Source organism: Dipodomys ordii, unplaced genomic scaffold, assembly GCF_000151885.1.
Source record: "Dipodomys ordii isolate 6190 unplaced genomic scaffold, Dord_2.0 Scaffold103, whole genome shotgun sequence".
Classification (NCBI taxonomy): domain Eukaryota; kingdom Metazoa; phylum Chordata; class Mammalia; order Rodentia; family Heteromyidae; genus Dipodomys; species Dipodomys ordii.
In genome coordinates this window covers 221819-231450 of record NW_012267319.1, presented here as the reverse complement: position 1 = coordinate 231450, position 9632 = coordinate 221819, and the positions used below count along the sequence as shown (strand labels likewise).

At 43.4% G+C, this 9632-nt stretch overlaps 1 protein-coding gene across 2 annotated transcripts in view; it reads left to right on the top strand.

Moving 5' to 3' along the window:
- Positions 1-9034: 9034 nt before the first annotated feature.
- Positions 9035-9632, top strand: part of Psmg1 (proteasome (prosome, macropain) assembly chaperone 1) — a 10837-nt gene continuing 10239 nt past the window's right edge. For both annotated transcript variants that reach the window (XM_013027376.1, XM_013027375.1), the window contains exon 1: positions 9035-9535. In XM_013027376.1, the coding sequence (XP_012882830.1) occupies positions 9405-9535 (131 nt within the window). In that variant the 5' untranslated portion in view covers positions 9035-9404. The remainder of the gene's footprint in view (positions 9536-9632) is intronic.

The window sequence follows — 9632 nt, the reverse complement described above, 5'->3', positions numbered from 1 at the left end:
TTCCTAGGGTGGTCATTCTGTTTCTTAAAGTGGAAAAATCTCAGGTCACATAATTCTTATGTAATACTTGAAGTTGTTAGGCTCATCTTCTAAGTTTTCATAATGTAGAGCTTTCTTCTGCATAGTACAGTTGTGCCTGAAGAGGTAATTGATTTTCAATAAGAAAATTGAAGAAGGTGCTTTAAGAAAAGGCATTTCAAAACCTAGAGGTGCAAGTGGAAATAGGAAGCTATTCAACAAACCCATAAGAATATTGAGGGTATCACTATCCAAAAGTTAAGATATACATGTGTTCTTTGTATGAATAGCTAACCCAAAGTAAAAATTCTTCATGAGGAAATTGGGTACACACTGCATTTATTGCTAGTACCTCTTATTAAACTCTTCCTCCCCCCCTACAGAGCAATCAACACAGAACTTACCTTTATTATATAGCATTACAAAATTAAATTGGTCTGGTTATCAGCGGCTCACGCTTATAATCCTAGGATCTCAGGAGGCTGAGATATGAGGGTCTTGGTTGGAAGCCAGCCTGGGTAGGAAAGTCAGTGAGACTAATCTCTGAGTAACCAGCAAAAATAGCTGCAAGTGTACCTGTGGTGCAAGTGGTAGAGAGCTTAAACTTGAGTGAAAAAGCTCAGGGACAGTGCTCAGGCCCTGAGTTCAAGCCCTAGGACTGGCAAAAAAAAAAAAAAATGATTTGAATCTATCAGTACAAGTTGATTGATTATGTCAGCTGAAGGAAATGAGAGAAACGTTTGTGTCAGCAGATTGCAAAAGCATTGGTGATGGGGCATGCAGTGGTGTTTGTTTTCCACTCTCAGGTTGGTTCTTAAATAATTTGAATTGCTAGACACTGGTTTTGTGTTTTGTCCTTTTATAGCTGAAATAACCAGCTCCAATCTTGTCATTAGTAGAAGGTCATTATGTGTACTTTATCAGGTGCCTCACAGGTGTCCCATTGGAGAGAAATTGTAGTTCATTATTCCAACAGAGCATTGTGAAGTGCTTTGCACCTAGTATTGCTATTTAAGTTATTGCCCCTCCCCCCAACTCTTGCTGTTAGGTACCAGAACATGATAAAGTAGAAACCCTATGAAGTTGTAGTTTGATACCATATGCTGGTATTTGGAACCATAAAGACAAAACCAAATAAAACTAGTCAAAACAAGGAAGAAAATGGGACAGTGTGGAGAAAACTAGAATGCAAATAATCTCACTTGTACAGCCAAATGATGAATTTCATGGAGAGGATAGGGGAGTAAAGACTGGAACGCTGGGGATTGTGTTGCCTTTTCTTACATTTTAAGTAAGTTTTAGAAGCTCTTAAAATAGAAGGTTGTTAAGTATACCTGGGGAGTTTCAAATTTGGGATTTTTTTTAAACCAAGTCTTTTGTGTAATCTGCAAAAGTTGTTCTCTAATAGATTAATTTAGTGGGAAAATACCAAATTTGAGTTGGGCTCCCCTCTTTTCTGGATTTGATGTCAGGTGGGGGGCCAGTGGGCTCACAATATTTGGACCCTACAAATCTTCAGTCATCGTCTCTGGCTGAAGGTAAATGACTGCAGGCTATCTTTCCCAATTATGGCAAGATGATAGATTCATTGGATTTAATTACCAGTGTTTCAGTATACTTCCTGGTTATAACTTAAAGTTTAAATCAATTTTAAGGTAAGTGTGTTCTATCTATTAATAATGAGAATTTGGGCTGCTAATGAGAAAGTAATTTACTGACTAACTGAAACAAGATCAGCTCCAGGCTATATGGACTCTAGCAGCTTCCCTGTTACTTCTTTTGATTAAAATGTGGTTGAAAGTTGAAGGAATCTTTAATTTTTAATACATGGGCCAGATCTTGGGCTGTAGCAGCACATTTAGTTCACCTGCAGGATCCTAACAGTATCTTACAGGGTCCCATCACAAAGGCAAAATTACTCATTTTCCACTTTAACGTAAGTTGTCCCCCCCCCCTTTTTTTTTGGTGGTATATCAACAGAGCTTCCAGCTTATTAGGCAGAGTGCTCTACCAGTTCTCTCTCTTCCTTCTCCCTCTCCCTGTCTCCCTCCCTCCCTCCCTCCCTCCCTCTCTCCTCCCCCCCTCTCTCTTTCTCAGTCTATCTCTCCCTCCCCCTACTCCTCCCTCTCTTCTCTCTCTGTGGTGACCCTTAGACTGTGGTCATGTTATTATGCCTGGATCACAGGCATATGCCACCATGCCCTGCTTATTGGTTGAGCTAGGGGCCTCTGAAACTTTTGGCCTGGGGCTGGTCTAGAGTCAGTCCTCTGGATCTCTGCCTCCCAACTTAGAGGTGTGAACTACTGTAGCTGGCCCCTGTGTAGGATTGTTTAAAAATGTGTGTGAGGTTTTGCAGAGCTTGTGGGTGGAACCCAGAGCCCCCAGGATGCCAGGGGATGGAGGTGTCTAATGTTCTCACTCATTCATGAACCAGTTTGCAGCCAGTTACAATAAAGGCAGCAGTCATCTTAAGCCAAAGACTTAAAAAAAACCCAAACAACTCTGAGATAAGAGGGTGTGTGGGGTGTAGTTACACTTCTTGTCACTTGTCTCTCTTTTGGTGGTGAGTTCTTCCCCCTGCAGGCAGACTACATGTCTGCAAGGTGTGAAAGGGCATTTTGTGAATTGTCGGCAATAGTGAAGTAACGAGGAGACTGAAAACCCAGGGTTTACTGCTGATACTTTATCCTGCCTACATTTTGTAATGCTGAGTTGTTTTTTGCTAGTCCTGGGGCTTGGACTTGGGGGGCCTGGGTGCTGTCCCTGAGCTTCCTTTGCTGAAGGCTTAGCACTACCACTTGAGTCATAGCCAGCTTTTTCTGTGATTAATTGAAGATGAGTCTCATGGATTTACCTGCCTGAGCTGGCTTTGAACAGCTATCCTCAGATCTCAGCCTCCTGAGTAGGTAGGATTATAGGCATGAGCCTCCGGAGCCCAGCAGAGATGTTCTTTTTAAAAAAGCCAATTAGAAGAATATAAAGTCTCCCAACACATACTTTTATGAAATAGTCATCATTACAACTCTTGAGACCCATAAGAATGGCTTTTTAACCAATTTAACATGAATTGCTTTCAAAGAAAGAAAAATGTATTGTGATGAGCTAGGTTGATTGGAATCTTCTCAGCCCCTCACCCAAAGTTGGAAGTTGGGTGTGACTAAGATGGTGAAGGGCAATCCAGGTCCACTGAACTTGCCGACGTGTTTGGACCAGGTGAGCCTGCAGCGTTGACATCTCCGCACTACACAGCAAAGGTTCCACCAGCTTCTCCGGAGCCTTTTCCACCTGTGGGACCCTAGCTTAGAAAGGGTGAGATCACTGGTAGATAACACACAGCTTGCTTTGTGAGTGCTGCATGACAGCGGGCAAAGTCCCACCTCTAGCCACTTTGAAAAAAGGTTTGAGGGAGGAAGGGTTGACTCACCATGGATTTTACACCAGCCATACCACCAGTCACGTCAGTACGCAAAAACCGGTCACAAAATAGTCATTTTAAGGTAGACATTCTTTTTTTAAATGTTTCCATGAAAAGATGTTGAGTAGGTTGAATTTTTATAATGTTATGTGTTACTTTGGCCTGAGGTTTTGTTGAATACATTTAGAGTATTTTTTTAAGTCCTTAAAATGTGGAAACTAGACAGGTGGGTTTTAAATTAGAATTGTCATGTCCATGCTGAACTTGGTTCATAGACCATTGAGAGCACACACAGGGCTGAGTTGTAATGTTCAATGTCACCCAGGGAAAGCATGGCTGACTACCGCAGCACAAACCTACACTGCTGGTCTATCTTGGTTCACATAGGGGACTAGTTTCAAGAAAGTATCAGGGTCTCTACTCCTCCAAAAGATGGGACTCCAGGACAGGTCTGATAGATCATTCAGGAACAGTAGGACTTGTGGAGTCACACTGAAGCATTGGTGTTAAAATGACACTGTCACACGTATTCCTAGAGCAGCAGCCTCCAGTGCCCTTAACACTGAGCACACGTTCAGCTTCTTGCTTATCTGTATGCCTTCTAAAAAACAGCTCCTTTCTCAAGGATAATAAAGCATGTTATAATTGATCAGGTTCTCTAACAGTTAACAAAAGTATGCATTTAAAAACACATTGCCTCACCAGGTGCTGGTGGCTCATGCCTATAATTCTAGCTTTCCAGGATGCTGAGATGGGAAGATTGTGTTTTAAAGCGAGCCTAGGGCAGAAGAGTCCATGAGCCTCAACTGGAGGTGGACGTATGGCTCAACTGGTAGTGTGCTAGCCTTAACGAGCAAGACTATGAGGCCCTGGGTTCAAGCTCCAGTACTGGCTTGAGAAATAAATATATATCAATAAAAACAAATCCCCACATGGTCTCATCTTTCGGTTGGCTTTTAATTGATATTCCTTCTGTGAGATTCTCAGTGTATCTTCTCAGAACTTAGTGTCAACAGTTTTGTTTTTTTTAATCAAGTTGGAGTTGGTTGTACACAAAATAGTTCTCAAATTCTTCTTCTGGATAGTTCTTTATTTCAAGTTTAGGTTTCCTTAAACTTTTTTTTAAAAACCTACCTTCATTTTTTTCTTACATTGTCAGTGTAGTCATCACACCTCAGTCATCACTCATGTAAAGACCTGCCGTTACTTGCCATCTTGTAACAATAGCTTTCACAATACTGCACTATCCAACTGACCCAACACCCTGCAGTGTGTGTCTGCAGCTGTCAGCCAGCTACAGTCCTCTCCAAGCATGGAAGGGCCACGATGCCCTTGCAACTGCACACTAAATTTGCTATATAATTTTAAAACTTCACTCTTGGATCCTATTGATAATATTTATCCAAGATCAGAATAATGTGTACATTTTGGACATAGGGTTGTCTCAACATAGCAGTTCACAATTATTTTAGGAGGTAAAATGCATCCAAAGCCTTTGTCCTCTCTCAAAGAAGCAAGAACTTGCTCCACAGAGCAGCTCCGTGACACTTGGTGTGCCCACTACCAGGATCCTTAAATATCACCAAAACAGCACGGGAGCCACACAGGTTCAGCAGAGTTGATTGGAGGGAAATGGCCCACACAATTTTGGGAAAAGTATTTTAGGGAGAAATTCAACTTACTAATTAAATCCTATGGTGACATTTCCATCCCAACTATTATATACCTTATTAATAGTTTTAGATAGTTTGACTCTTCATGGCTGCAAAATTGGCTTAACAAATAATGCCTAAATTCAGGGGCTAATGAATATTAGATAAGTGCCAAATATAAGATATAAGATAATTGCCAATATAAGATAAATGCCAAAGAAATACTAATATTTTAGCTTGAGACTTGTTTTGAAGAATTTTGCTTTGAGACAGTATTCCAGTGCTTGGGAAAAAAAATCTATAATGCCTGGAGTGCCAATCAGTTGCCAACTTTTTTTTTTTTTTGGGTCCGGTCGTGGGGCCTGAACTCTGGGCCTGGGCGCTGTCCCTCAGCTCTTCAGCTCAAGGCTAGCGCTCTACCACTTGAGCCACAGCGCCCACTTTCGGCTTTTTTCTTTTTGCTTATGTGGTACTGAGGAATCGAACCCAGAGCCTTGAGCATGCAAGGCAAACGCTCTATACCACTGAGCCACCTTCCCAGTCCATCATGCTTCTAGATTTCCTTCTAGAAAGATCACAGCTTGCTAACAGTGTTTCAAAGTAGACTAGAAATTACACCAAAAGTTTAAAACATACATGGTCTTGTTTTTAAAATGGGTTTTTCAAATACTTTTAGGGGAGAGTCTTTCTGATGCAGAGTCTGTTACTGTGTTAAGTATCAGCAAATCTCAGGCAACAGGTGAAGGAAATCTGAGGTTCAGTCAGTCAGTGTCAAAACAGCATTAGCATTTGTTTTTAGGTTGGACTGTAAAGTGTTGTTGAGGAAAATCTTGTTTTACAAGATTTTTGCATTTACGTGACCTTTCACTCATTTTTCAGAATCTGTTCCTAGAGACAGAGAACCCCATACAAACATGAGAACATGTACGCATCACCTGACGGATGTAGTGCAAAAGCCTAGTGAGACCCTGAAAACAAATGTGGTACCTGAGAAAGTTCCCCGCAGATGTGCTACTGTTGCTGCAAATAAGATAAGGATAATGAGTAACCTAAGAGAGACGATTTCAGGAGCAGAGAATGTCTGGATTAGGAAGAGTAGCAGAAAATTGCCCCACCGAAATGCTTCTGCTGCTGCTAAGAGAAAATTACTGAATGTTTATAAAGAGGAGGATACACCCATAAATTCTGAGAGTGAAAAAGAGCTAGAAGACATTAGTAGCAAAATGCTTTATTTTAGACGGTTCAGATCCTGGAAAGAAAAAGCACAATAGTGACTATGAGAATTCAGAAACAGCTTCAGTGATCTGGAGCCTCAAGCCAGCAGCGCTCACCTGGCAGCTCTAGGTCCGTCCCCCAAGGGGTCTTCTGAGGAATTTTCGAACATGCATTCTCTTGCGGGGGGGGGGGGGGGGGGGGGAGGGTCATGGCTTTTGGGCAGCCCAGAAGTACAGGGAGTTCTGAGGAAAGTGGAAGGCACAGGGCCTGTCCATCACAGGATTGCTTTTCCTTGACAGAAGGTCAGGCCTGGAGGAAATCTCTCCATGCTTTCTTCAGAGGGAGGAAATCTGAAATGTACAGAACATGCAGGAAGGACAAATTTCCAAGGTTGGAAAAGAAAAAGGTCAAAATCTCAGTCTGATGTTAATTTTAAGGGCTCTTCATTAGTGTATACAAATTCTGCCCATCATGACTGGTGATGTCATTGCTGAAATTAAAGGAACGAAATTAGGCACATTTCCAAGGGGTTCCCATGAGGAATCTGGTGCTGCTGGGTGGTAATTCATATCCCAGAGGTCCGAAGCAAGTGAAAAGGACCATGGAGTGCTGCTTCGTGGTGTGACTTAGTTCTACAGTAGGCGAAGACTGATCAAACCACGCAATGGCTTATTTTGGTCCTAACATCGAGATTCACATTGAATGTCTACTTGGTATGTGTAATTCAGGGAATATATATTTTTTTCTATGAGAGCTATGAATGTGATTATTCCATTTTTCCTCCTTTCATGTAGCAGCAAAAATTAAGAGGCAGGCTTAATTAGTCTTAATGAAAATAAAAATACAACAAGATCCAAACAGTCCTATTTTTAGATGATAGACTGTCCTCCTGTTACGTGTCTCCACAGCACCTTAAAAATTAGAATTCTGAGCAAATTCACCATGGTCTCATCACAACAAACTTTAATGGCAGCATGTCTAGCCTCTTTCATTGTGGCCTTTGATAGGATTAGGAAATCTGGTCATAGTACTACACATGATTTTCTTGCAATGGGGTTTAATTTGTTGTTAATAGCCTTTTGTTAAAATTAAGATCACACACTGTGATCTGTGAATGTACCATCAAATCTTTTTTAACGTAAGATGTTACTGGAAAAAATTGTCTCAAGCAAGTTGTTTTCACATTTAAAAGTATCTGTGAGTATTAATATATTATTTGCACGTGTAAAATCAGAACCAGTAAAATACAGAAACCTGGAAGTTTCTTTTTTTTCTTTCACTAAGAGTAATGCATATTTTTTGATTATACAAATGGACCAAAACGTCTAGCTTACTTGAGAAATTCATTTGTGCTTGCATGTCTGTTTAAAAGGACTTTTGCTTTTAAGGAAAAACCAGAATATTCTAACCTACAGTGTATCTTCTTTGCTCTTTTGAAGTATACTTTAATTTGAAGAACTGTTGTCCAGTATCTTGTTATTTATTAGTAAAGGTGAGAAAGGGAATTCCTAATAAACTGCTATTATTTTTAGGTGCTTGGGGCTGAATTTTTGAACTTTAGTGGAATGCTTGAGTTTATTTCCAGTCTCAGATTTCATGGAAATTCCTTATTTGGTCATATTATAATATGATTGAGGATACTCAAATACCATAAAATGAAAATATTTCAGTTTCAGTGAAGGCTTACAGTTTTAGTGTGATGAACTTAAGCTTTGAATTTATCATTTGTAGTGGCAGGGCTAATTTTTGCCACAATCTGAGATTGTATTGTTGGCCTTTTATACTGGAAATCCCTTTTATGGTTTAGTGTTTAATTTGAACATGTGTTTGCTTTCTAAAAATGTTTGGCCTAAATGTGTTGTAACTGCACGAAACAAGCATTTGTTTAAAACTTAACATTCTTGTAGAACTGTTCTCTGAAATGTCTGTGGCATGTACATCATAGCCGAATGCATCACCGTTACAGTCATTTTAGTCACTTTCAGAAAAGATGTTTCATAGCACAACTGAGAAAATCAAATTGAATATCTTTTTGTTTTGTTTTTTTTTTTTTTGGGTCCGGTTGTGGGACCTGAACTCTGGGCCTGGGTGCTGTCCCTCAGCTCTTCAGCTCAAGGCTAACACTCTACCACTTGAGCCACAGCACCACTTCTGGCTTTTTTCTTTTTGTTTATGTGGTGCTGAGGAATCGAACCCAGGGCCTCAGGCATGCAAGGCAAGCGCTCTACCACTGAGCCACCTTCCCAGCCCCAAATTGAATATCTTAACTGGTAAAAAGATTTTACAAAAGGACAGAGACCAAGAAATGCCCCAAAATCTTTTCTGCGTTTCCTCTTAGACCAATGAACCTGGAATCCCTATGCTTTAAAATACCATAGTGAAGATCACTCTCATGAACAAGACCACCACGTTTTTTCTGGCTTCCCAGCTGTTGAATACTTTGGCGTGTGTGTAGTTTAAGGCTCCCTCTGACCCCAGAGCAGCGCGTAGGGAGTGGAGGCGCGGCCCAGGAGGCGCCCGGCCTCTCCCCGCCGCTCCGGGCGCTGGTCTCCGGTGCGCGGCGTCACGGCGGCCCTCCTCTTCCCCAGGCGGGGTAGTGTCCGCTGGAAGCCGGCCACACGGTCACCATCGGAGGGTCATTCGGGGCAAGTTTTGCACTGCAAGTGGCCGAGCATTCTCATAGAAATGATTCTAGCTCAGCTCGACCGTCACCAGCGTTTGAAATGCGCACTTCACAGCTCCGGGCCGCGCTGGGCTGCTTCCCGCTCTAGGCCGTGCCCCGGCAGGAGTGCGGCGGGTGCGTGCGCACCGACCCCGACCCCGGTCCCTGCCAGGAGGGAAAGGCCTGGGGAGCGGGCGGCCTGGAGGCCGCTGGGGTCCTCGTCCTCCACGGCGTCCGCTGCAGGGTCCGCTGGGAACGCGGAAGGACCTCGGGGAGCAGCGTGCGCTGCAACGCGTGGGGCCGTGCTCGTGCTCGGGGAACAAAGCAAGCGTGGCAGGGGGCGTGGCCAGGCGACGGGGGCGGGGAGGAGGCGCGTCCTGCAGGGGCGTGGTCGAGCGGAGTGGCGCACGCGCAGTGCCGCGAGCCGGGTTTCCGGCGGGTCATGGCGGCCACGTTCTTCGGTGAGGTGGTGAGGGCTCCATGCCGAGCCGGGACGGAGGACGAAGAGGAGGAGGAGGAAGCAAGAGAGACGTCGGAGGACACGGAGGTCCGGCGGCAGCTGGCGCAGAAGAGGTCGGGCTGCGGGCGCGGGAAGCCCTCGCACCTGGCGGCCCCGCGCCCACCCGAGAGAGCTCGCTGTGGGGCGACCGCGAGGAGCTGGGGCGGGGCC